The following is a 27,862-nucleotide window of genomic DNA, read 5'->3' as shown; positions in this document are numbered from 1 at the left end:
CTCCCCTTCGCACTCCGCCCCCCACAATCCCCGAGCCTTCGCCTGGCTGCGATCGGTTCTGACGGGTTTGGGCTCAGGTCTCCTCTGCACGCCTTTGCTCCCTACCCCGCAGATCCGGAGGCTTCTGGAGACCGTGGGTTGACGCCCGAGGCGAACAGGAGGAGGAGGAGGAGGAAGAGAAGGAGGAGGAGGAGACCCCGCATCATGCCGCGGAGGCGGTGAGTGAGCGGCGCGTGGCGGGTAGCGCCTCGGAGGGGTGCAGTTGATCCACCAAGGCTGAGATCACCTGGCCCAAAGGAGGCCACGCGCCCGGCCTGCCCCTCGCTTAAGATCTCGCCTGCCGGTGGCCCTGTCGGTGTTGATACGGCGCGTGTGTCCTCCAGAGCAACTCCGACGCACGGATCGTACTGAGAACGAGGCTGCTGAGAGCTCTGGGGTCACCTTTCTCTGCGGGCGCGAGGAAGACTCGGTCACGTTCGTTTCCAGTTTCTAGAAGGTGAGTGATAACTGTGATTCCTCTCCTTACGTCCCTAGATGCCCAATGGCCCCGGAATGACTGAAGCTTTTGGAAAACTTTCCCAATACAGACACCCAGTCAGGTAAGTGATAGGCCAAACCGAAGGACTTCCCCTCCTCCAACCCTAGGGAAGAGCCGGGTACATCGCACAACGCAGCTCAGCAACCGGTCCTGCAGATTTTCTCTCTTGCCAAATCTGTCTTGAAGCTTATTTTATGTGCCCAGTCCCAAAGATCCATTACTCATCGAATTGAAAAATGTAGGAGCTCACGCTCTTCTCTAAAAGAACTGTTAATCAGTGCATACTCAGTAAAAGCTTAAGGAATATATTAGAAAGAGAGAAAGTGGGTGGTATAGTAAAAGTTGAATCGCGACATTTTGTGCATGCAAAACAGGTGGTTTTTTTTTTAATGCCAAGGAGTCCGAATGAAATTGACTTCACGTAAAGCAAAATGTGTCCATTTTTAATCTTGCAAAGCAGAATAGTGGTGTTCACAGTTGTAGTGTTACAGCAACTGAGCTTGACATGTAAGAGAAAATGAAAATATGATGAAAATTGTAAAGATTACTAAAGATCATGAAAGGGAACACAAGTTATTTGGCATAACAATGAGCTAGTTTCCTATTCTAGCTGCAGGAAATCAGCGTTTCTGTAGAATTCTTTGTAGCTTTTATTCAGGTGAAAGGTTAATTTTGCAGTTTGCCTGCTTCGGAGAACTGTTAGGTGAAGAGCTATGTGAGGCTTGTAAAATGGATATGTGTTTATGAAAAGCATGTTGCTTAATTTCCTACCATGTGCTAGCCCCTAGGGAATGGCACAGGAAAAAAATAATCATAGCCCTGTGGCAGGTGTTGTAATAGAGTTCGATTTGGTCAGTTGTACAAGTATGTTCAAGGCATGAAGTGCCTAACTCTGCCAGAGGGAGTGGCAAGGGTCAGGGAAATGTATATTATAGATTGTGGTTACCTGGCTGAGTCTTGAAATTAGCCGGATGGACAGTAGGTGAGGGAGGTAGGGGCAGAAGAAATAGCAAAGGAAAAGAGAGATAACAGGGTGATGGGCAGCATGACTCCTGGAAGCATCAAGGAGATGGAATTTGGATGTGTGAAGATGTGCTCATTCCAGCAGGGAAGCCAGAGGCTTGATCTTGTACATCTTGATACATACAGAGCTTTGTCCTGATCCTCTATGTGGTTTTGGGAACCCATGGACTTTATTCTGTAAGTGATATTGGGGGTTACTCACGGGATTTAACCAGAAGATGTGATCGGATGTGTATTTCAGAAAAATCACTAAGAAATGGTATATAGGCTTAGTTAAAACACCAAAAAAAAAAAAAAAAAAAGAAATTGGAAGTTATTGCAATTGTTCAGACAAGAATGATAAAGAGCTATTTTAGGGCATTAGAATAAGGGATGGGACTGGGTGAATTTGGGGACTACTTCGGTGACAAAACAGATTAGGTTTATAGTGTATTGGACATGGTAGGTGAAAAAGTGGTAAAAGGACAGAATGGCTCCCAGGTTTGTGACTGGTGACTAGACTGAATGCTGTACTAGCAGAATGGAAGTTAGTGCTAAAACAGATTTGAGAAACAAGATAATGAGTCCAATTTTCCATTTATGAATACCATAGCCCCATAATTTCTTTTAGAGAGATGCATATATAGATCAGGACCCCAGCATTAAAATCTAAAGTAGAAATACAAACTTGGAGGCCTTTGGTAAGTGAAATGTTGGGGAGATCATGGCAGTGGGTCAGGTCACCCTAGGGAGTTGGACAGGAGAGACCGTGGGAGAAGGCCAACATCTGACTTGTATACAGAGAAAGAAGGTCCACAAAGGGAATTGAGAAGAATTACTCAGCACATGGGGTGGGGGGGGTGGGGTGGAGGGGGGAAATTCAGAGGTGGCGGGTGGCGGGCAGAGTGGGGGAAATTCAAGAAAATATGGAATTCAGGAAATTCCTGGAAGACAAATGAAGACAGTGAAACATTCTGGGGAGAATATGGTAATGCTTAAACAACATCCTTTGGATTTGGCAGTTTGGTTACAAAATAATCAATTGTTTCCTATATAACCAATTTCTTTTCTGAATTACTGTAGCAATATATTTGTATTTCTCCTGTTTATTTTATTTTTATTAATTTCCATCTTGAATAGCATTATGAGTTTCTGATTATTTTTACTCAATTATCAACTTCTTGAGGGTAGGAACCAAAGTTTATTTATCTTTGAATTATGGATTATGTCTGGCACAAGAGAGCACTAAAATATTTATTGAATGACTGAATTATTGATAGTTACTAATTTGACACCAAAATTACAAACTATTAGTTTTACCATTTTGCTAAAAACATTTATAAACTACATTGCCTATTTTTCTGTCTTTTAAAATGGAGTATGCTGAAAATAATGTACCTTCTCTTTGTTAGAATCACTTTATTGTGTGTGTCCATTGGGCTATTAACGATGAAATGACTGCAATGTAATTGGTGATTCAGCCTTATCCTTCCTCTTTTCTTTTCTTTGGCTGAAAAATAATAGAAGACCAGGTGGCAAGATTAATATTGTTCAGAAATTTTAAATTCTGAGGTAATCATGTTTACGTGCAAATTATTTGTGTAAACCTAGTGTCATTATTAATGTCTCAATGTGGTGTTCCCAAATTTAATTGACTGGGGAAAGGGGAAGAAGATGGGATCAAGGTATGGGTCAGAGGTAGACTATCTGTACCTCAAGTTGTGAGAGCATAGAAGAACTTTAAAAATATTACTTTTTGTACTTACCTAAACTTACTTTGGCTACAACTGTAACTGAGTTAAATCTGTGAGTTTTAAGCAAAATACTAGGTCATTTCTGTCTTCCTGTAAGAGGTATAATATTTTTTTGTCTATCAGAATTTTTAATGTAGTGGTAGGACTTTTTTTTTCTTAGGGAATTTGCAAATTAGAAGACAAACTTTCTGTATTTTTTAAAGAATAAATATATCCACAATGCCTGAAGTAAGCTAAATATGATCTTAGGCTCACACAAGGTTTAGTGTGAATTTGTTTGACTCAATTTATAGCTTAGATAAAGATTTTTAAAATAATCAACCAGTTATTGATACTTTGGGAAGTAGATGCCAAGAAAGCTGTGATAGTAGCTTTTAAAACTATCTTAAGGCTGTCTAAATGATGAAAATAATTGTTAAATATATAGAGCTCTTGAAATTTGAACATTTCGTGACTATAAAGATTTTGAATATGAAAAAATAAAGTGAATTATGTTGTCTGCTTCTTTCAGACTATTTTGGCCAAAATCAAAGTGTTATGATTACTTATATCAAGAAGCAGAAGCTCTTCTGAAAAATTTTCCAATTCAAGCCACAATTTCATTTTATGAAGATTCTGATAGTGAAGATGAAATTGAGGAACTAATCTGTGAAAATTAATCTGATTAGTTACTTTTGATGACATTAAAAGTTTGTAGGATTTAAAGTTAGGATGCAAATATATCATAATCCTTTTAAACTAATTTATTTGTATAGAAACTTTTAATAAAATGAATATTTTGTACTTACTATAGTAGTTGGGCCTTTTTTAAAATCTCTACACTATAATTCAATACTGGAATCTAAAAATAGGTGCCATTTACAAATGTATTGATTGTATTGTAAACATTTAGGGCTTACAAAAGATAATTTTGATCTCTTCATCAAATTACAAGTTTCTTTAGATGTAATTTTGCAAATATTTAATTATAACTTCATAGAATGACAACATTTTGGAACCGAATGTTAGAACATCTGTTAATTCTTATTGATTTCCATTGGATATGGTAGTTATAGATGAGTATTATTAGATAATGAAGAAAATCACCTTATGTTACCAATCACAAATTATTATTATGAATTTGCTAGCAGATGGTGAAAAACACTTTAAATCATTGTTTATCATGAAAATGGGAATATGTGTTAAGACTATTAAGTTTTAGGGATTTTTAATAAATGATGAGTCAAGTAATTCTCACTTTAATAGTCTTCTATTATCCTTAAATCTAATAGCAAAGTAACATGAGTGTTCAATACTTATGGTAGTACATTGGAGAATCCCCAGAATTAAAATGTTTAAATGGCCATGATCTAAGAGTCTAAAAAAGGGGAAACAAAGGCCAGAATTTTAAAGTGTATTTCCATTTCTGTTCAGTGGGAGCTAAGAAATTTGACAGATATGAAATATTTTCCAACGACATCACCTTCCTTTGTTCTGGTTTCCTGTTCCTGATAGTTTCATGTTAACATTTTCTTATGAGAAGTGAAATAAAGTTTCAGTGATTAGTGTTTTAAAGTAGGCTTATAGAAGAATACATCTTTTAATGAGAGAAAACAGGAGCACCTTACAAAGTAAAGGTAACATAGTAAACTATGGTAACGAAGTTCTTTTAGCTCAAAAACAATTTTTTTCACAATAAGCATTTCAATTGCAAATAGTGTTCCGATAATATTTCAGAATGAAAATGGGCAGAGGGGAAGTTCTTACCTAGCTAAGAAATGCCTCTCACTTGAATGGCTACATATATTCACACACTTTTCCTTCTAGGTGAAAAGATATTACAAACATTAATTAACAGGCACTTTGAGAACAAGGCAATTGAAATAGGGCAAGTTCAAACCATGTTTCAGACTTAGGAAAAGTTAGAAATGGAAGGTGGATGGGGAGAGTTATTTAGAATTATATTTCTTCTGAAAACTTTCTCCCTTCACTGCATTCTATTCTCAGAAAGTGTGTGTTCCCCGGGGAAAAGCTCACTAGATCCCCGATCTGGACCTTGAGCATTAGGAATTGTTGTTTACCTGCACAGTATTTGTGCTTCTCTCGTTATGTTGGAAGAGTTTTAAGAGCCACTCCCATTTATTGAGGGCCTACTATTAACCAGGCACTGTATTGTGTAGTTTACATGTGACATCTCATTTAATCCTTACTAAAAACTAAATCCATCATGCAGATGGGAAAGCGAGGCATTGAGATACTAAAGTACCTTACATGAGGCTGCTCAAGGGCAGAGATGACATCCAAACTAAACCTATCCAACTCTTAAATGTCGCTGTTCTACACTGCAATTGGGGGTGGGTATTTTTCAGGGAAGACAGAAAGTTGGATGAGGAGGAACTTGTGAGCAGGTGCATGGAACGGAAAGAGACTTTACTAACATCTTTACTCATAATGGCAGCCATTAGCAAGGGTTTTTAAAGGTGAATTTTTCTCCACTCCCACATAAGGTGCATTTGACACCTTAGCTTTTAAAGTTCCTCTTTCTTGTACAGCTTGATACCTTAGAGAAAGTTTCAGAGAAATCAGAATGCTCTAGTAGTGTTATTTTTTTCCATATATTTAGTGTAATGGTGACGCAGAACAATGGACAGACACTTGTGTTATGGGTTAACTGGGCTCTATAAGAATTTATTCTCAGATTCGGTCAGCACCAAGGCTAAGGAACAGCTCCACTCTCTCTTTAATCTTTCGGTGGACTAGCTGTGTCCTCCTTTTGGTGCTGAAGTTCAGAGTGGAGAACTTATGGAGCATGCGTACCCTCTCCTGGCTCCGCCTCTCCAGCCGGCCCTCCGTGCGTCTCGTTGGCCCCGCCTTTCGCGGGCTCGACGTGCTGCGTCATGGTGCGCCTCTCCCCCGGCGACCCCGGAAGTGGGTCGGGGGCTTGGCCTCTGCCCGGCCTCAGAGCCGGAGCGGGAGGTGTTACCCTAGTGGGGTCTTGCCGAGCGATCCCGTGCGGCAGCTGACCCCCAGCAGGGCCTAGGCCAGGGGTCCAGGATGCTGAACGTCCCTTCCCAGTCCTTCCCGGCCCCCAGCTCGCAGCAGCGCGTTGCCTCTGGGGGGCGTAGCAAGGTAAGCGGGTAATATCGACGATCTCGCTCAGCGCTTGCCTCCCGCCGGGGTTTCGTATTTTCAGACAGTCCATTTTCTCCTTCCGCCCCCTCTTCCACCTCCTGTCCCTGTCTCTAACCTACGGTTCCAACTGCCCTAGCTATCGACTTCTTCCTGATCCCATGCCGTCTCCAGACCTCGAATTCTTCCTAACCTCCCTCTCACCTACTAGTCCCTTTTCTTTCCCAGTCCTTGACCCCATTCTGTCAGTTTCCTTCCTCCAAGTCTTTTCCCGCGAATTAAAATCAAATGTATATGACAAAGCCAGTGACTGTGCTTGCTGTATTTTAGGTACTGAGTATTAGCTTCCTTCTTTCAACCTGTCTTCCCCTCTGATCTTTCGTTATTCAATCTCCGAAGGAGTTCTGTGTGATGTGGGTTCCCTAGCAGAAGGGAAAGGTTGGGCAGTGGCGACAGTGACCATCCCTCTAGGGGATATTGGAGCTAGGGGATATTGGAAAAGCGAGAACAAACGTCTATAAACCTCCTGTTAGGTTTATGGACACTTCTCCAAGTCATACTGCCTTTCTTTCTTCCTCGGGTATCTCTGTTTTATCATTGCCCTTCCTCCTGGTATTACTTGATATTACTTGATGACTTTGAAGCTAATATGCCCTTTCAATTTTTGTTTAACATAATTACAGTTAACAACAGGTGGAATACAAATGTATTTTACATTTACAGAATTTAATAAAATTGTCTCCTGTGTTCATTGCAGCATGAATGTTGCTTAATCCTGTTATTTTTTGGTTCCTCATTGTGTGATAACATCATGTTTTGTTTTTGAGACTTCCACCTACTTGGGCCACTCCTTTTTCATTTCTAGACTCTTGGGTCTAAACATCATTTGGGACCTTCACCGACTTTCTTTTTTTTTCTCCACTTAGATCTGGAGTTTGACTCTAGATCAGAATTATGGGCTCAGGAATATGTAGCTTCCATTAACTTTTTCAGTAGTTTTTAAGCCCAACTATAAAACTAATATCTGAAATTTATTCTTACTATTCTTCTTCTTACTATGCGTACTGAAGGTCATGTATGTTTTAAATGTTCTAATTGCTTTATATATATTAACATTTAATTTTTACAACGATCCTATGAAGTGGGTGCATTTGTTATCTCATTTTCACAGAAAAGGAAACTGGTTAAGGACTGGTGCCCTAGACCCTATAGGCTTGATGTGATGTGACTGGTTGTGATGTTTCATTTATTGCTCCATATGTCATCCAGCCACCTACTCATTAATCCTCCTCCTCCTTGATATTTGTCCTGTTTCTTTCCTTTAGCTAAATGTTTGGCCAAATATATAATCTTTCCAGAGAAAGGATCTATGAATTAGAATACAACTTGATTCCCTTTTCCATTAAAACTACCAATCATGTTCTCAGTATTCATTTAAAGGAGAAAAGTTAGGCAAAGACAAAAGATTCACAGGTGTTGATGGCACAGGTGAGTCTTTTTGAGACTCCAAAAAGAAAAAAATAAGACGATTGTGCAATTCAAAGGGAAACTAAGACTTTTTTTTCCCTTTGTGAAACAAGCTACTCTTGAACATGTTAGAAGCTGAGTCAGGATTATATGAAATGAGTACAGATTGAGAAATAGAACCTAGTTTGGGAGGTTGTATATCATAATTGCTAAAAGCATAATCTTTTGAGTGAGAAAGACCCAGATTCTTTTTCCAACTCAAGCACTTAACCTCTTTGAGTCTCAGTTTCCTTGGGTGTAAATGGGAATAACAGTACCCATTTTATAAGGTTGTTCGTAGGGTTAAATGTGATAATTTTCTTAGCACAGTCTTTCTGTATGTTAAGCACTCACTTATCCTGAGGCTTTTATTCAAATCTCACGGATTGTTGTGTAAAGCCCTTAGCACAGTGCTTGGCATAGAGTATGCACTCAATATCTGATAGCTATTATTATTTCTACTAACATTAGTAAATATTTATTGAGAACCTACCACATGCTAGAGATATGGTCTCTGTTTTCAAAGAATTAGTCTAATAGGCTGCACAGACTAATAAACAGGCAGTCGTAAATGGTATAACATTGTGTTGTGACCAGGAAGGAGTTGGGGTCAGAGAAGGCCTCTGGAAGAACAGTCTACCAGGGAGAAGAGGGGGATTGATCCAGGCAGGGGAGCGAGTGTTTCATAGCAATCAAGGACTCTGTTCTCATTTAGCTAAAGCACATAATGGGAAGGAGCAAAAGTTAAAACATGGAGCTGGTGAGGTTAACTATAACCAGATTCTGAAGAGCCTGGTAAACCACTCTAGGGAATTTAGAGACATTATTATAAAGTAATGTGGTGAGCCACAGAAGTAAGAAAGGCTCATCATTAGATTTGTGTTTTCAAAAAATTACTTGTAAATTCCCTGTGGATTATGGAATCCACATAGACAAGAGAGACAAATGATTTTAGTTTGGGATGGGAAAGATCATAGTCTCACGCTTTGCTCCAAAAAACCTGGAGAGTTTCAGTGATGGTAAGAATGGGCTGCTGTAGATTGTTAGGAAGGAATTTAAAATTGGAAAGGCACTGCAGACCTGTTAACTTGGTTATTAGCGGGGTAAATAAAAGCATAAAATAGGTATGATTCACGAAAGTGAGGTATATAAATGTCTTAGTCCATTCAGGTCGCTATAACAATACCATAGATTAGGTGGCAGATAAACAGCAGATATTTATTTCTCACAATTCTGGAGGCCGGGAAGTCCAAGATCAGTACACTGACCAAATCCATGTCTGGTAAGGGCCTAATTATTGGTTCATAGCCATCTTTTCCCATATCAGCACAAGGCAGAAGGTGTAAGGGATCTCTCTGGGGTCTCTTTTATAAGGACATTAATCCCATTTATGAAGGCACTGCCCTCATGACCTAATTACCTGCCAAAGCTCCACCTCCTAATACCATCATATTGGAGGTTAGGAGTTCAACATATGGATTTGGGGGAGAGGCACAAACATTTAGTTTGCAGCAATAAACTTCCTTCACTGTACCTACTTTTCCATTAAACATCCCTTTGGTACTTTGTTACGAATTAGTTATACAAGTTTAGAGAGTAGTCCTATCATATAGGTATGTCTTGAAAATTTCCACTAGATTGTCTTAACTTGCTAAAATACTGATAATACCTCTCACTTAAAAGCCTTGAAAATGTATTTTGAAAAAAGATACAGAATCGAAACATCCTGTTAATAAATCCTCAAGGCAAGGGTAGGCAAACTTTTCTGCAAAGATCCAGATAATAAATATGTTAGGCTTTGAGGGCCACATGGCTACATAAGGATTCAGTCTCTTTACCACCACCACCACCACCACCACCACATGTGAGCCTGTTTGCTAGCCCCTTCCTGAGAGTGTTACAGTTTTATTGTTTGATACCATTATTTGATACCCTTTGTTTCTCAGTGGATTCTTAGAAAATTAATTGTTGCCTAGTGGTTTCTAATGTTTCCTGTATATTGACAGTCCAGAAAATCAACTTTAGCCAGTTGTTTATATTTTCTTCTATCAAATCTCTTGATTTTTCAGGCAAAGAAATTTTGATCCAAATTGGTAAGTGACTGTAACATATTAGCGGCAGAGCCAGGACCAAAACTTCTTTTCTGACTCCAGGTTCAGTACTATTCTTATTATATTGTAATGCTATTATGCTGAACATTTCTATGACAGAATTTCTAAGCTCTACCTCATAGTCCAGGTATTTTAAATAATGTTTTATTTATAATTCCAATATAGCAAAAATGATTTTGACAACTTCCTAAAGCTTTAAGAAGATTGTAGAGTTGTCAGATTTGAATTTTTTCTTTCTGAATGAGAATAAGAGTAATGAAGTAGCCTGAGGAAAGTAGCAGGAGGGAAGGGAAGGCAGCTAACTTGAAGAAGCCATATTGAATTCTTCCCTTTTTCTTTTTTTTAGGTACCTCTAAAACAAGGCAGAAGTCTTATGGATTGGATTCGACTGACCAAAAGTGGAAAAGACCTAACAGGATTAAAAGGCAGATTAATTGAAGTTACTGAAGAAGAACTTAAAAAGCACAACAAAAAAGATGATTGTTGGATATGCATAAGAGGTAGGTGGTATTTATCGTGTACTATAAAAAATTTTGGCTGGGCTTTCCCATTGAAATGCTATATAACTTCATGGTCTTGTACTTTGGTGGTATGATTCACAATTAGATAATAAAAATGTGCCTTACACTGGATGATAAGTTATATAATTCCAAATTTGGACTGTATTTCTTCCTTACGTAACCGTTTAAATAGCATCTCTATACGATATTCTCTTTGAAAGTAAACAGTTGTTTGCCAGCCAGTCTAATACCAAAGTAGTAAAATTATTCTGTAATATCTATTTTATGTAGAATAATGTTCCACCTTAATGCCTTGAAACAGATTGGATGGAAAAAAATGTCTCTGAGAATCTAAAGTAAATCAGAATGTCTGCAGTAAAGCCAAATATTCAGTTATTTCTTGCAGCAATTTTTACTATTTAATGTATATTTCTTAGCAATATTAGTTACCTGTTATTTGTATTCCATAGCAAATTAGAAGCTCCAAATTAGAAATGGGGGGATTGGAGAGAATGAGCAGAGAGATAGAAGGGTAGCTGATAAGAGCAGACCTCACGGTATCCCAAACCTGGCAGCTAGGAGGGAAACAAAACAGTAAAGGGCAAGAAATCGAGTACAGGTCTCTGTAACAATGTCCTTGAGTCATCCACACATGGTTAAATATGTTCACTATTCTTTGTTGGAAGTGTGTCATTTATTGTTATCATCACAGTTATAAATTTATCATTGTATTATTTTGGTTTGTCATCAGTTATCCTGATTACACTGTAACTTTTATGAGGGCAGGAACCATGTCAGTCTTACTGCTCTGTCCTTGGTGTCTGCACATAGAGGTCATTAATATGTGTTTGTTGAATGAATGTTGCACTTACATTTTTAAGAAGTTTGGTTTCTTAAAGAGGTGTGAGTTTGTCAGAGTAGATCGGTGATATGATCAATGGAAAGACACCAGTAGACACCAGTTAGTTCCCTAGGAATGCCCACAGTTCCAAAAACTAGGTGGCTTAAACAACAGAAATTTATTGTCTCACAGCTCTGGAGGCTGAAAGTCTGAATCAGGGTGCTGACAGGGTTGGTTCCTTCTGAGGGTTTTAAAGAAGAAACTGTCACATTCCTGTAGTCTAGCTTCTTTTGGTCTGCTATCTTTGGAGCTGCTTGGCTTGTAGCAGTGTCACCCTGATCTCTGCCTTTCTCTTCACATGGCTTTCTCCCTGTATGATAGTCTGTATCCAGATTTCCTGTTTTTCTAAGAACACCAGTCATATTGGAGTAAGGGTTTACCCTACTTCAGTATGACCTCATCTACTTACTAAATCTGTAATGACTCTATATCCAAATAAGGTCACATTCTGAAGTACTTGGTGGTTAGGGTTTCAACATGAATTTTGGGGTACACAAGTCAACCTGTAACAGACATAATTAGAGAGTGAAATTTTTTTCACTGACAAAGGGGATAGAATCTTCCAGCAGGTTATTAGATAACTTCTTCCATAATTAGAGAGTGAAATTTTTTTCACTGACAAAGGGGATAGAATCTTCCAGCAGGTTATTAGATAACTTCTTAGAACTCCCCAGAGTTATTTAGAGGAATAGAGCCATGAGTAGCGCCAACAACCTGGAATGAGGATTCTGCCATGCAAAACTCTCCTTTTGTCATTTTATAGTGTCTTTAATACCCTCTTTGCCTTCCCTCCATGCTGCCTACCTGTTTTTCAGGTGTAACTTGTACAAAATGACTTCCCCACTCTGCCTGAGTGTTTGATGCTAGACGGGGTGAAATGGGGGATTAACTGGGTGAAATGGGGGATTAGTTTCCCAGGATCATCTCTTGGCTGGCCAAGGATACAGGCATGTCTGAGCTCTGTTTCTGCAGTAGGAAGCCACTTCTGCAGGAAACTTGCCTATGTGAATCCCTTATATCCTAGTGATATCAGATAAATGAGGCATTATTATAATACTGTCATACTTTATTATTCATTTGATGTATTGATGTAGATAAGGGACTGATTTGCTATATTTGGAAAGTAATACACACTGCTCCCAATTACAGTATCTGCTGTACTGATTTGAATGCCTGGCACCTGATAAAGTTGTCGTTTTAAAGATATATTTGTTAAAAGTTTCTGTTGGAGAATTTGTTCTACTCTATTAATAATATGGCTCTTTTTTTCCCTTTGCTAAAGTAAGGTATGTCTGGTTTTTTTTTTTTTTTTTTACTTTTGGACAAGTCTGTTTTTTAGTTGTCATTTGTTTTGTTTTGTTTTTGTTTTTGTTTTTAATTTTATCCAGAAACACTTATTCAATCTAGGCCCTACCCTTGGAGTTTCTACTTTAGTAGGAGAGGAAAAATGACTGACTGTTAGACAAGTCTGAGTGAAGTGCCATAAGAGGGCTATAAAGAAAGTGATATCAGATTGAAGGGAGGGAGACATGTTGGTTAAAAAATCAGAGACACTTTCGTGGTAGAAATAAATCTTGAAATGGTGGACAGGATTTCAACAGGAAATGAGGAGTTACATCCAAGTGGAGGCAAAGGCCTAACCAAGGGTAGAGACGCAGAAAATCTTGAGATATGTTCTGGAGCCGAGGTTCACTATTGGAGAGTTAGAAGAAGGAGGGACTAGAAAGGTCAGATTGTGGAAAACTTTGAAAGCCTGGCTGAGAAATGTGTTTTTAATTTAGATGGCAGTGTGAACTATCACAGGTATTTGAATGTGGGGACAGTATAATCAGAGGGTACCTTAGAAAGATCATTCTGGTAGTGGGACTAGGAAAACATTTAGCTCATTATAGGAGTTCAGGTGGCAGTAGGTGAACCAGGGTGTTGACAAAGGCAGTGGAAAGTAGGATGAATGTGAGACAAATAAATTACTGGTAATTTCTAACACAATTCTAAATGAAAGTGAAAGAAACCGCATGACTAATTGTAATTGACTTTTTTTCTTAGTTCTAATTTAAAATATTAATGATACCTTCTTGGACATGGTTCCATGTCCAAGCACGTCTGCTTTACATGCAGAAGGTCCTGGGTTCACGTCCCAGTGGAGCCACGGTCCATGGTCTATAGCCATGCCACCCTGAACAAGCCCGATGTCTGATCTCGGAAGCTAAGCAGGGTCGGGCCTGGTTAGTACTTGGAAGGGAGACCACCTAGGAAGACCAGATGCTGTAGGCATAAATAATAAATAAAAAAATAATAAAATAAAATATTAATGATACCTTCTTAAAGGGGGGATGAAGAATTTACTACTACTTATATATATAGTAGTAAATTTTTCATTTTCTAAAAATTGGCTCATTTCTAGATCAGGTCAAAATTTAGATGAATGGACTGAGAGAGACACAAGATTCCTCTTCAAGAAACCTTAGAAAATATACACTGTAGGTTCTTATAACTCATATTTTTGGGACTATTTTCTCTTTTTAAGTATATGGCAGTATTTCTGCTTCTTGTTCAGGTGTGCCGAGTTGGATCATGTTCCTAAAAATGATGTGAAAAGTTCTTGGCTGGCAGCAGACTGTAAAATGTATAAAATGTAAAATGTGGATATTGGCCTGGCATAATCTCTAAGGCAGGTAATATGGAGTTTCTAATTTGTTCACTTAATTCTCACCATTTTCTGTAAAGTATGTAATTCCTTTAATGCAGTGGAAGTTAATTGGAGTATTGAGGGGATAGGGGATATTGTTTTTTCAAAAATTTTGTTGAATTTACCATTAATTCATGCTTTTGTGATTTTTTCCCTTATTGTTGTTTTCTCCCTCTCTCATCTGTAAGAGTTCTGTTGAGTCTATATCAGACTTTGTTTTTTCTGTAGTATATTCTACTGTAGTATATAGTCAGTCAGTGAGGGTAATGATGTGCTAAGTCCTGAAATCATCAGTTGGCAGCATGGTGCAGCCTTTGATCTTAGGGCGAGGGAGAGTGTGGCCCGACTGATAGTCCATTTAAATAAATGGTATTCAGAAATAGTTGATTACAGTCAATAGACTAGTGGCCCTGTTATTAAAAATTTAGTGGATTAAGTTCTCCAAATGGGATTTAATGGATTTCATTTATAACTTGAACATGCTTTGATTTCTCCTAATGCTGATCGTCATATACTAATAAATTAAAGAGGTCTGCTGTGACCCCTGAAAAAAGTGACTTTTAATGGGTCTGTATTTTTCATGTTTCATCTCTATTTTAAAAAATTGTGGCAAATTGATTCTAAGAAGTAGTATGTAGCCCTATTATATTTTTATTACAGTTTCCCGATGTCTAGGTTCATTTACAGTAAACCTTTTTCAAATTTATTTGATGGTAGTGTTAAGTTTTTGTGAATACAGTTGATCCTCATTATTTGTGAATTCCAAATTTGCAAATTTGTCTACTCACTAAAATTTATTTGTAACTCCAAAATCCATACTCACAGTGCTTTCACTGTCATTCACAGACATGCACAGTACAGTGAAAAATTTGTGTTGCCTGTTCCTAGCTGAAGTCACACAAGGCAATGCTCTGCCTTCTTGTTTCAGCACTGATACTGTAAATAGGTGTCTTTTTTGCAGCCTATTTGATGCCATGTTTTCCACATTTTGTGCTTTTCGTTGGTGATTTTGTGGTTTAAAGTGGTCCCCAAGGATAGTACTGAAGTGCTGTCATGAGAAGGCTGTAAACATGCCTAGTGGAAGAAACACTTGTTACATAAGCTTTCTTCAGGCATGCGTCATAGTGCTATTGGCTGTGAGTTCAGTGTTCATAAATCAACAATACATATTAAATAAAGTGCCTTTAAATAGAAACACATCAAACAGGGTTTTGTATTGATTGGTTCACAAAAAAAATGTCACCAGAGGCTTACAGGAACCTAACATTGTATTTTCTTCTAAGAACAGTGGTTCAGAATTTGCTAATTTGGTATTCGCAGCAAGTTTATAGAACATAATTGCTGCAAATAACGAGAATTGACTGTATTTCTTTAGGCTCTGTTTGTATTGCGGTAATAATAAAGTACAGTAAGTTTTGTACTTTTTAGATTAGATTAAAACCACCAAGAATAGAGTTATTTTTCCATCAGTAAGGTTTTTTCTCTAGTTTTCCTTAGCTCCCTGATTCAATTCTCTTTTGAGAAACCACAGTATTGTTTCCAACAGAGAAGTTTATCTATCTGAAAATTTTCTTCTAGGAGCAGTTTTTCAAATTTGGAATTAATGTTTTAATTTATAATGGAATATATTATTATAGTACAATAGAGTATCAAAATAATGTATTACTACAGTGAGCTCAACTATTCTGTAGATCATCTACTTTGCTATCCTAATTACTTTTTTCTTGATAGCAAATTTTTGAACAACTCTTCTATCACTTGTTTGTTTAGGAAATACAAACTAATAGGTTTTACAGGTACATTTCCCTTTATTCATTCATTTCTACTCTAATCCATAGATTTTAAGGTTGCCCATTCGATATCATTAAAGCAAGTAATCTACTCTTGATTTTGTTAGTTCTGTCCTACTGACATCGAAGGCTGTTTGCCTTCTTTTACTCTGTCTTGATCTGCTTTACTGTCATTTAGTCTCTCTCTCTCTCTCTCTCTCTTTTTTTTTTTACTCTTTCTCTGTACCTCCCTTATATTCACTAAAAATACAATAGAAGAAAAAAAAACTGGTCTCAGGGTCTCATCTAACCCTCAGATGTTTTGTTTAGTTGAACAAACTTCAGCCAACATTTTAAGATTTTCTTTGTAGAAAAGTTTTGGATTACAAATACAATTTTTAAGAAGTATATGGAGTTGTTCAAATTTTTCTTGTTCTGATGTCAGTTTTTTATATATTTTTTAGTAATTTCTTAACTTCATCTCAGTTATTGATCATATTAGCATGAAGCTGTTTACAGCATTTCCTTTTTTGTCTTTCATGCCCATAGGTTCTATAGTGGTATGCCCCCTTTTATTCGTGATATTGTTATTTTGTGGTTTCTATTCTCCTTAATCAGTCTTACTAGAAGTTTACCAATTTAATTAACTTTTGGTTTTTATTTTCTCTCTCCATTTTCTGTTTCATTCATTTCTAGTCTTATTGTTAATAGGGAGATGGCTATTTAAAGTTTTGTTTTTCTTTCAGCATTCGCATCAATATATTTATGGAGCTATTTTGTAATAACTGTCATTATAGTCCTGGCAAATGTCTGAGTTACTTGGTAGTGGCAAAATCAATGTTGCAATTTTTACCCCCACTTATGTTTTAGCTCTTGCCATTACCTTTTCACTGATATTTTTGCTCACTTTAATTCAGTACCTAGTCATACAATTTTAGTTTTTTAATTAAAACCACACATATATATCTCAATATTTTTTATAAGGAATATTTTCTGTTTTTAAATGTCTTAGCAGGTTGATGATATGTCAGACATGTGCTAAGTGTTTAATTTTCACAACAAACCTATGAGGTGGGTATTCTACTTCAGAGATGAGGGTACTGAAGCTTAGAGAATCCTTATTTTCCAAAAGAGGAAACTGAAGCTGAGGTAATACATCAGTGGGGACTCATGTGCAGAAACTCCAGTCTAACCTGGTTTAAGTATAAAACAAAAGTTGACTAAAAATTAACAGGTAAAGCTGATTTGAGGTGAGGTTTGGTATAAGGGCTCAGATAGTATCCTCAGGACCTGCTTTCACATTTTTAGTTTCCCTTCTGGGATTGCTCCACTTTAGGACTAACTACAGCAGCATGATGATCACAGCAACTCTCCCCCTCGTTATTTTCAGTTTATATTCTCTTTACCAAATAATAGCTAAAATAAAAGTCTTGGAATTGGCTGTGATTGGCACAGTTTTGATCTTGTTCACATTGCTGTGACGGTAAATCTATTTAGGAGGAAATAGTGTACTTAAACACTTAAACCTAGGTCACAAGCTTCATCTTGTAGCCTCTTTAGGGCCAAACTGAAGCACACATAACTGAGAGTTGGGGAGGGCATGGCTCTTTGAAGAAAAAGTGATGCTGTTACCCAAAGGGGAGTGGATGCTGGTACAGAAAACAATGCTTACCACAGAGAGTAAAGTGACTTGCTAAAGACATAGCAAATGAAAATAGAGCTACTGTTTTAACCAACGCAGCCTGGTTGTAAGCTTTTATGCTTAAACTATTAAACTACATGGCTTCTGTTTTACCATATTCAATTCTACGTATAATTCTGGCTTAGCATCTATGTGTAACTTTGAGTGCCATACGTAAATTTGTTCATTAAGAAATTATCATGGGGTGCCTATTACTTGCAGCTCTTCTCTTGGGCTAATTAACATTGTTAATTAACAATCACACAGGATCTTTCTGAGACAGTTTTTGTTTTTAGTAATTTAATGAAACATAGCTTTTGCTTTTTTGTGTGACTTTGTATGTAGTTGTCATTCATAGAAAACAGAAAAGATAGATTTTAACTTTTTTTTCTACCTTGGTTTATTTATTTACTCAGTATTTCTTGAGAGTCTAATATGTGTCATGTACTGTACCAGGTTAATGTGGAAATATAAAACAAGATGGCTCCTGCTCTTATGTAATTTACAATCTGGAGGGGACCATACCGTGTTAATCAAGTCTGATGGATATTGTGGAGAGGTATGCTGTGCCAAGTGAAGACTGCAGAAGGTTGAGCTGAGATGTGAAGGATGAGTGGGAGTTAACTAGGCAAAGAGAAATGGGAACAATATTCCAGGCTCCAGGAAAAAGCGTGTGCAAAGGCTGGGTGATATGAGTATATGAGAGAAGGGGTTGAGGGAAGAAGAAAACACACATACACACTGTGCATATAAGGAACATAAAGTTAGTGATATCTGTATTTTTTCTTCTCATTCTCTTGTATCAGAAAGACATACTCCAAAATACTCTCTTTTCTAAGTCTGGTCCCTCTATGATGTTGGGCAGTTTGCTTCTCCTACATTGTCCTCAGTTCTTTCCTTTCTTCCAATAGCTTCTTCTTTTTAGTCTCCTCATCTTTAAAGACCCGACTTTGCTTTCTTCCTCCGGACCTTGTGTAGGACCTCTATTAGAACATCTATAACATTTTTTAGCTACTTTTTATATTTCTGTTTTCCTATTTAAATTGAATTTCAGGATATTAATATAATGCTTTTCTTCCTACCCCTAGCATACAGCACAGGGCATGACTCATGGCTAGTGGTCAAGAAATGTTCTTTGAATCATGTATAGGACTTTAAAATCACATTATAGTAGAGATATTTTAATGATTTCACAAAATAGTAACCAGTTGAGGGACTTTTATTTTGCTGTTTCCAGATGATTGGCTCCTGGAGTTAGGGAGTATACCAGTTCCTTAGTCAGAAACTTTGTTATTTCTGGACAATTTTATAATATACATTAATGGTCGATTTTTCATTTTTGAGCCTCATTTTAGATTGTGAGCCATAGCCTAAAGGGATCATATGTTCTTGTTCCTTTGTACAGCTTCATATTTCCTTTCGTAGAGTTTGTATACTGTGAGGATTGGGTAAATATTGATTTAAGGGCCATTTTTGTCATTAAATACTTTAAACTAAACTTTTTATTTTGAAAAAAGCTTCAGACTTACAAAGAAGTTGCAAGAGTGATGCAGCGAAGTCTATAAACCCTTTATCTGCCTGGATTCAATCATTGTTGACATAATCATCATTATATTTTAATTAATCCATTTTATCTACACTATTAACATATTCTTTATACCTCTGTCTTCATTTTAATAGTCGTTCTAAGTTTATGATATACATTTTTAACTTATCACAGTCTATCTTCAAATAATATTATACCATTTCACATGTAGTATAAGAACCTTATACTTCTGTTTCTCCTTTGCCTTGTGCTATTATCATTACTCATTTACATCTACGTATGCTGTAAACCCCACAATTGTTATTTTTGCTTTAGGCTAAAGGTCCTACAGACCAGTACCACCAGTCCAGGGCTGATTAGGACCCGGACCACATAGCAGGAGGTGAGCGGTGGGTGAGCCAGCAAAGCTTCATCTGTATTTGCAGCTGCTCCCCAGTGCTAATAACCTCACCGCCTCATCTCCACCTCAGATCATTAGGCATTAGATTCTCATAGGAGCACTAGTCCCTGGTGCCAGAAAGATTGGGGACCGCTGCTTTAGGCAGTCACTTACCTTTTAAAGAGATTAAAGTTAAAAAATTCATCTTTTATATTTATCCACATTTTTGCCATTTTCAGTGCTTGTTATTTCTTTGTGTTGACTAAAATTTCTCCTGAAGAACTTTAACATTTCTTGTAAGTGCAGCTCTGTTGGTATTAAGTTCTCTTAGCTTCCGTTTGCCTGAAAACATCTTTCTTGCCTTCATTTTAAAAATATATTGTCAGGTATAAAATCTAGGTTGACAGATTCTTTTTCTAAGTGCTTTAAAAATGTCATTCAGTTTTCTAGTTTGCATAGATGAGAACTCTGCTCTCATTCTTAACTTTTTTTGTAGTATGTAAGGTTTCTTTTCTGACTGCCTTTGAGCTTTTATCCTTGGTTTTCAGCAGTTTAACTATGATGTAGTTTTCCTTTATTTTTTTGGCTCGGAGTTTTATAAGTTAAATGTTGGAAAGTTTCTGGCCATTATCTCAACTATTTCTTATACTTTTTTCTATTTTCTTCTTCTGTGATTTCAGTTGCATATACATTAGACTCTGTTACACAGCTCTCACTTGCACCTTTCAACTTTTTCACTCGTTTTTTCTCTTTGTGTTTCAGTTTGATAATTTTTTTTGGCTTTCCTTCAGCTTTACAAATTTTCTCATCTCTTGTGTCCAGTCTGCTGATAAGCCCATCAAAATAATTCTTCATTCTGATATAATGTTTTTCATTTTTAGCATTTCTCAGACTCCTTTTACTATGGATTTTATTTCTCCTGAAATTTCTTACCTGTGAAGTGTCATCCACATTTCCTACCAGGCCTTTTAAGATATTAATTATAGTTATTTTAACATCCCTGTCTGATAATTCCAACATATGCATCATCTCTAAGTCTGGTTGTATCGCTCTTTTTCTGTCCTGACATATCTTTTTGAAATATATGTCTTATAACTTTTGATTGAATGTCACACATTACATGTAGATGAACACTAGTACCTGAACTCATTAAGATGTATACTTTTTCTGGCAGACAATTAGGTTATGTTAGTTAGTTCGTTGTTGATCTGGATTTGGTGTTTGTTGTTGCTATTGACACCATCAGTGTACCACAGATGAGTTACTGCTACCTTGTTTTTAGTGTGGGTCCTGAAGTGCTAAAGGATTTTTCTCATTATTCCTGTTCCACTCTTAGCTGACAACTTGCCCTACATACTTGTATGGGGTCTCTCTTCATGCTCTTGCTCCTCTCCCAGTGGCAGACTGTTCTTGCATGTTACTTGGTGCAAGACTTGTGGGTAGGGGCAGAAGGGGTTTTGCAGTTTTCATATTTCAGCCTCTTGTCTTTGGCAAGTCCTGTGCGCCTGAGCCTTAGGGGCTGAGCTTTCTCAGTCACTTCCTGTCACTTCCCTGGTGACAATATTCTCTGCCTCCTACTCAGTGTAGGAGGCAGAGAATATTGTGTAGAATGCTAGAATGCAGGCAGCTTTATTGCCTTATTCTCCTGTCCCCCCACCCCCCCACCCCATTACAGCTTTGTCTTCTATCAGTAAAGGAGGAAGAGGAGGACTGGGCTGAGGGTGTAGGATATGAGCAATTTCCTGCCCCTCTTCCAGTGCTGGAAGAGCTCTGTTTTGTTATCAGCACAGAACCTGGCATGAGTGGGCTTTCTATCCCTTTTCCAGTGCTTAGCTTATATTTGCCTAGTGTCAGTACAGAGTAAAAGAGGTGTGTTTTCTACCCTTTCCAGCAGCCACTGAAATTAGTGCAGACTCTAGAGTGAGAGTCTTTAATTTCCTTTTCAAGCAGCAGACATCCTGTGCCACATGTCAGGGTTCAGTCTGGGTGAATTTCTTGTTCCTACGCCAGCAGTAGCTGATAACCACCTTGTATTCATGCAGGCCAAAACTGTAGATGGACTTTTGTTGGTACTCCTGCTCTACCTTCAAATATTGGAGCAGGTATTCACATCTGTACCACCAGTGGGCCTGTGCCCTGCTCACTCTGTTTCTCATGAGCATCTCCTTAGGTAAAAACTTTGAAGAAAGAATTGGTGAGTGGGTGCAGAATCCCCTGTGTCTGAGGCTCTCAGGGTTCTAAATTGGCAGTAGTGCACACTTGGCTTTAAAGAGTTTGTTAAAAGTTCACTTGTTTTATAGTAATGTTTCTTTTTTCCATGCTCTGGCAAATGTGAAATAATTCATGTGTCCTGTCTACTCAGAGGGGCTTGTCACCCTTTGGAATTTAGATTATTGATTGCCTTAAGACCTCACCTTACTGATGGGCTCAAAAACATAATTTTTATGGATTATCTGACTTTTTATTAAGGGTAGAAGCAATATTTCCTGTAGCTTTCTACCTCTTAAGTTCATCAATACATCTTAACCTTTGAAGCTGACTTTGGAAAACAGGAAATAACTCAAAGCATATAAAAACATATTTGGCTTTTTTCCCAAGTAACTAATAGCAAGAGAGTTAAATGCTGTTAGCTATAACTGGTTGACCTAAGGCACAGGCAGACAGAGGGAAATGATCTCCTGGAATAGGAAAGAGATAGAGGAAGGCAGGAAAACTGATCTTTTAGGGAGAGGATATCTCGATTAGTTTTTATATAACTTCTAAATGCAGTTTAAAAATGGTAAATGTGGCTACTGCTAATGATGTTTGGTCATTATTCTCCTTAGGAGGAGTTTGTGAATTTTTTTCAAAATATTCAGTGTAACTGATTGCTCAGAATGTTGGTTAATTTTTAATGCTTTTACTGGTCAATTTCCTTTTAGTTAAATGTCAGGACTGTTTTTCATAATACTAATAATGTCACATAAGATGATCTTTGATGATTATGCCCAGTTAACCTTCTGAAGTGCTTTAGAGGCCTTTATCACATTCTGTTTTAATTTTCCTGTGCAAATAGAGGCACTCGAGAGTAGATTTTTGTAGCTCTTTTGTAAATTGAAGTTGTTTGCTGCAGTTAGAAGCTCTAAAAGCCAGTAGATAAAATGAAATGAAATTCTGAAAAAAAATTTTTTTAAGCCAAAAGAAGTCAGGGAAATAGAGGAACAGAAACACAAATAGAAAATTTGTGGGGTGGGGGCTGGGGAGGAAAACGCAAGCCTGGCCTGGAGACTAATTAAAAGATGGCTCTAAATTCAGCCACATCAGTATTTAAGTGTAAATGGACCATCATTCTAATTGAAAGAGGTTGTGTGTATCAAGACTTTATCTGCATGATATCTATAAGAGACACACTTTAAATATAAAGACATAGTTTAAAAGTAAATGTATAGGAAAAAACTATACTATCTAAATAGAAAGTATAGTAAAGTTGAAATATATTAATATCAGATAAAAAATATTACCAAAGACAAAGAATCTTACTAGAGATAAAGATATTTCATAATGTCAAAAGGGTTAATTCATTAGGAACATTGTTTATACCTGATAAAGTTTTGAAATATATGAAGTAAACATTAATAGAAGTGAAAGATATAATTAAAATCTACAATCATTGTTGCATATTTTAACCTATCAGCAGTTATTTGAAGAACTAGGTAAACATCAGTAGACATAAAATAATGAACATAGTGTGCAATTTCTTTACTGAACACAAGATGGCAAAGTAGTCACAGTACTTGCAAAACTGGATCTTTGCATTTGAATACAGTGAAATATGTCATTATTTTGTGAACATACTGCTTTCCTTTCTTTATTGTAGTGCCAACAAAATAAACAGTGGTGATTAATGAAATAAATAGGAATACTGCAGTATAGTGCCATAATACTTGGCACATACATAATTGGCATTAAATAAATTTTTGTTGAATAAATGAAATGTGGGGCTTTGGAGTTATATCTGTGTTTAAATTTTAAAACAATTTATTTTAAAATTGAATTACAAAAATACTACTTTTCCTTCTAGCAGTAGTTGTCAGACTTTTTGGTTTTAAGATCTCTACTCTTAAAAATTGTTGAGGGCCCCAAAGAGCTTTTGTTTGTGAAGTTTCTGTCTATTGATACATAATACATATTTTTACGAAAAATAACATTTTCAAAACAAAAAATAGGCCAGAAAGTGGCATGGTTTTACATTTTGGCAGATATTCTTAATATATGTTCAGCAACCATATTCTCATGTTATATTCTGCATTTAACTTATATGCTCACAAAAGAATGAGATTTTTAAAAAGGCAGATAGCATCTTAGTATTACTATGAAACAATTTTGGTCTTGGATCACTCACGCAGAGTCTTGAACTCCCTCAGGAGTCCTGGACCATACTTTGAGTCTCTCTGACTTACAAAACAAGACAAAGAAAAAATGAAGAATTATTAGTGGGTGTGTGGCCTGAACAATGTACATACAGTTTACTCCTTGTTGGTAGGCTGTTTGGGTTCCCATGTATGGTTACCTAACCAGAAAAATTGTAGGAACCTCATCTAGGAAATATTAATGGTACAAAATGTCACTTAAGTCTTAAATTGTACTGTCTCATATTTAGCTGGGGGTCAGGAATAAGTTGGAGCATGCTGCCATCCAATTCTGACTTGTTATCTGAGGTATGTGGTGTAGTTTAGGTTCTATTGGTGGAAAAAAGTGTTTCCTCTGAATGAGAAGCTGGAGTAGTGACTGAAAAAGAGCTTTCTGAAACTAGAACCTTCACATATTACTGTTGAGAGTGGAAAACAGTCTGACAGTTTCACAAAAAGTTAAACACAGATTGCTGTATAACCTAGCGAAACCATTCCTAGGTATGTACTCAGAAGAAATAAAAATATATGTCCACACAAAATCGTGTACATGAATTTTCATAGCAGCATTATTTATAATAGCCAAAAGTAGAAACAACCTAAATGTCCATGAACTGTTGAATAAACAAAATGTGGCATATCCATACATGGAATATTATTCAGCCATAAAAAGGAATGAAGTACTGATACATACACTGACATGGATGAACCTTGCAAATATTATACTAAGTGAAAGAAGGAAGACTCAAAAGACCACATATTGTAGCATTCCATTTATATGAAATGCTCCAAATATGCAAGTCTAAAGAGGCAGAAAGTACAGTAGTGGATACCTAGGGCTTGGGAGGAATGCTGCCTGAAGAATGTTTCTGCATATTGTTAAATTGTAATATCGGTTATGGTCCCTATGCAGAGACTCATAATTTTGCAATATCCATAACAAAAACTTGAAGGGAGTTTCTTTTTTTTAAAGAACTGAGTCTCTTTTTCTTCTATTTCTTTTTAATATGTTTTAAGATCTGCTAATGAGACCACTGTTACTATGTCTCTTTTAGCCTTTGCTGCTGGAAGTTCAGACTATATGTAATGCTCAGTCACAGTAATATTGTTAGCTACGGTAGGCAACTTGTATACTTTCTTTTCTTTTACATGTTTTGGTATAGGTTTTTTTAAAAAAATTTTACACACAAATATTTTATTGTAAGATGCTTGTAGTCTTTATCAGAAGCAGTTGGGATTTAAATTACAACAAATATAAAAATCACATGTGAAAAACTAGAGGCAGTATTTGCCAAGATAGAGATGAATTCTTTCTGTGTAAAAGGGCAACGTTAATTTTCAAGTATGAAAGTAATATTGATCCTTGAACTAAGCTTTTAAACAAGCAGTGAGCTCCTAGGCACTGGTACTGTTCAAGCAGATGCTGGATGATGATCTGTCTGTAGATTCTGTAGTAGTGAATCCTGTATTAAATAGATCAGACTAAAATTGCCTTTAGAGTTCTCCCAATCTTTTAAGACTTTTATCATTCTGTGATTGAATTGGCAGTATTAGTTTCTGACAATACAAAGCATTAAGTGGTAATTTTAAAATAAGTAATTGTTATTCTAAGAACTTATTTGACAGCTCAGAATTCCAGACATATAACACGAAAGTAATAATTTTGTGTGAAAATATTAGAACAGGTACTACTAGTACATTGCCCAGAGAACTCAGTGTAGCTGTTGTTCTGAATGTGTGCTTTCAAGTGCACTGCAGCACTGCTAGGATGAATTAGCTATAAAATGCACCCCTGAATATTGCTAAGGCATTTAAAAATGCTGTATTTAAACAGAGTATATTTCTAATAGAACTGTTGTATTTTCATTTTGATAAATTGCTGCTGCCCTTCTCCTCCTCCTCCTTTTTTTCCCCACTATTTTTCCACAGTTTCATTGAGATATATTTGACAAATAATGTTATATAAGGTAAGAGTGTACAACATTATAATTTTCTGTATGTATGTATTATGAAATTAAGTTGCTTTTCTTAACATTCAGTCAATTCTTTTCTAGTACCTACTCATGGACAGAGTTTAAAACATAAAATATAAAACAAAATAAATGATGAACATAAAAGACAAGATAGAAAGATGATGGATGGATGATGGACGGATGGACGGACGGACAGACAGACAGACAGACAGATTCACTCTGTAAATCTCTCGCTGTCACTGAAGATCACACATGTAAATGATCTAAAAGCATCATTTATGATTGATGTTTCATGGGTCTGTTTCTGCCTGTTTTTGTTCTTAAAATCATTATTAGGACTTAGGCTTTGCAGAATTTATTAATTACCTAGCATCAAATTGAGATTGTGTCTGTGGGTCCATTATATATAAATAAATAAGTACTGTTGGTTGTGCAGATCTTCCATACCTGAGCCATGAGAGCATAGGAACAAGTAACTTGTGTCCTTGTAAAATTTAGAGTTGCAAAATTAGTTTCAAAAAAACCAGATAGTAAGAACTCATAGGAAGCAAAAAGCTTGCACATGAGAGATTTCTGTGTAGAATCCATGTATAATACAAATAGAATACAGTAAAGAATGAAGGAAAAGCATAAAGTTAGGTTCTTTGTATTTTTCTTCTGCTACATTCAGAGGTCCAAGTTTTAGTTGATAGGAAATGCTTTTGAAAAGGAAAAAAGAAGGAAGGCAATACAAGGGAGAAAGAAAGGGAAGAAAGAGCCTCTGGACCCGAAGAAGCAGACCAGTTGCATTGGGTGGTTGGGTTTAAGTCTCATAATCAGCAAATCACTAACTGCCAGGTGTGGCTGGAGCTAACATTTCTTGGGCCGAGACACTAACAGTCTTAATTCCTTATAGTAAGGGATTTTATAGGCATACCTAGTTTTGTCCATTTGAAGAGGATGAGAAGTTCTTTAGGTCCAGAATGATCCCATTCTATCAGAAAGGAAAAGAAATTACTAGTCGAGTCAGTATAAAAGATTGGGAGAAAGCAGATTACACTTGTGGGACATTTCAGGCTTTGTATGCTGATCATCGATAGCTGTTAAAGCTACCTGTTTAACTTCCTGCTGGTTGCTGAAACACATGAAATTCCATCACAGAAGGCTAGCTGACCATGTGTTATAGATTTCATGTTCTTGAGATACTCTAGAACTCTATTCAAGGTTTAGTTGCAGAGAAAGTTTGGAATTCTTTTGTTTGGAAGAGGGTTTTCTGTTTTAAAAAGTCTACTGGGAATAATTTTGATAGTAGTCATTATCTCTGACATTTGTGATCTGCAGGTTTTGGAGCATTAAAAAATAGGTAAATTCTTTCTAAATTTGATGGGTAAAAGTATATAGGAAGGAGAAAGGAGAGAATTCTACCAGTCTTTTTTTTTTTTCAGACTTATTTTGAAGACTGCTGAAAGAGTATTTTGTGAATTTACTTCTTTTTGTTGCCAGAATTGCTTTGAGCAATTTTATAAAGAGATCCTGACTGGTTGCTTTTTTTTAAATTAGTGGAAAAACTGCAGTGCCTTTCTTTGGTCTGAAATCCAATTTTTTCTTTCCAAGATTATTATATAGGATGAAAATTTTAAGTTATCTGTGGTTATTTAAATTCATTGAAGTCATCATATAAAGGGGGAATAGTCCTGAACCTAAGAAAAGCAGTTGTTTTTATTCATTCTTGAGGTGTCTTTAGGACTGGATTTGTCTATTATCTAGTTTTCAAGTAAAAGATTAAAAAGCAACTCACTTCCTTGGGACGGCTATTCATCGAGCTGTTCTCTATTGTTCCCTATTCCTTTTTCTTAAAGGATAAAACTGTAGTTAAATATGTGAACAGATAGAATGAATATTTGGGGAAGATAAAAGAATTAAGATCTAAACAATAATCTTTGTTCGTTGGGCAACTGCAGGGAAGACTTATGCTTGCTTTCACAGAGTATACCTAAGTGACCTAGTCAACCATTGCTCAACTGTTGCTGAAATAATC

The 27,862-nt window shown here is 36.7% G+C and overlaps 1 protein-coding gene and 1 pseudogene across 5 annotated transcripts in view; both read left to right on the top strand.

The window, feature by feature from the left end:
* Positions 1-6,173: 6,173 nt before the first annotated feature.
* The window catches only part of CYB5R4 (cytochrome b5 reductase 4), a 74,626-nt gene continuing 52,937 nt past the window's right edge, over positions 6,174-27,862 (top strand). For 3 of the 5 annotated variants that reach the window (XR_005650681.1, XM_039852855.1, XM_039852856.1), the window contains exons 1-2: positions 6,175-6,402; positions 10,366-10,519. Coding sequence is in view for 3 of the 5 variants with exons in the window: in XM_039852855.1 (XP_039708789.1) it covers positions 6,328-6,402; positions 10,366-10,519 (229 nt within the window). In the remaining 2 variants the exon portion in view is untranslated. Of the gene's footprint in view, positions 6,403-10,365; positions 10,520-27,862 lie in introns of all 5 variants that reach the window. The other 2 variants (XM_039852857.1, XR_005650680.1) reach the window with 2 other exon arrangements.
* LOC120595166 (uncharacterized) lies at positions 13,579-13,694 on the top strand (annotated as a pseudogene).

Source organism: Pteropus medius, unplaced genomic scaffold (genome assembly GCF_902729225.1).
Source record: "Pteropus medius unplaced genomic scaffold, Ma_sr-lr_union100, whole genome shotgun sequence".
In the NCBI taxonomy this organism is placed as follows: Eukaryota; Metazoa; Chordata; class Mammalia; order Chiroptera; family Pteropodidae; genus Pteropus; species Pteropus medius.
This window is presented reverse-complemented; position numbering and strand designations above follow the sequence as displayed.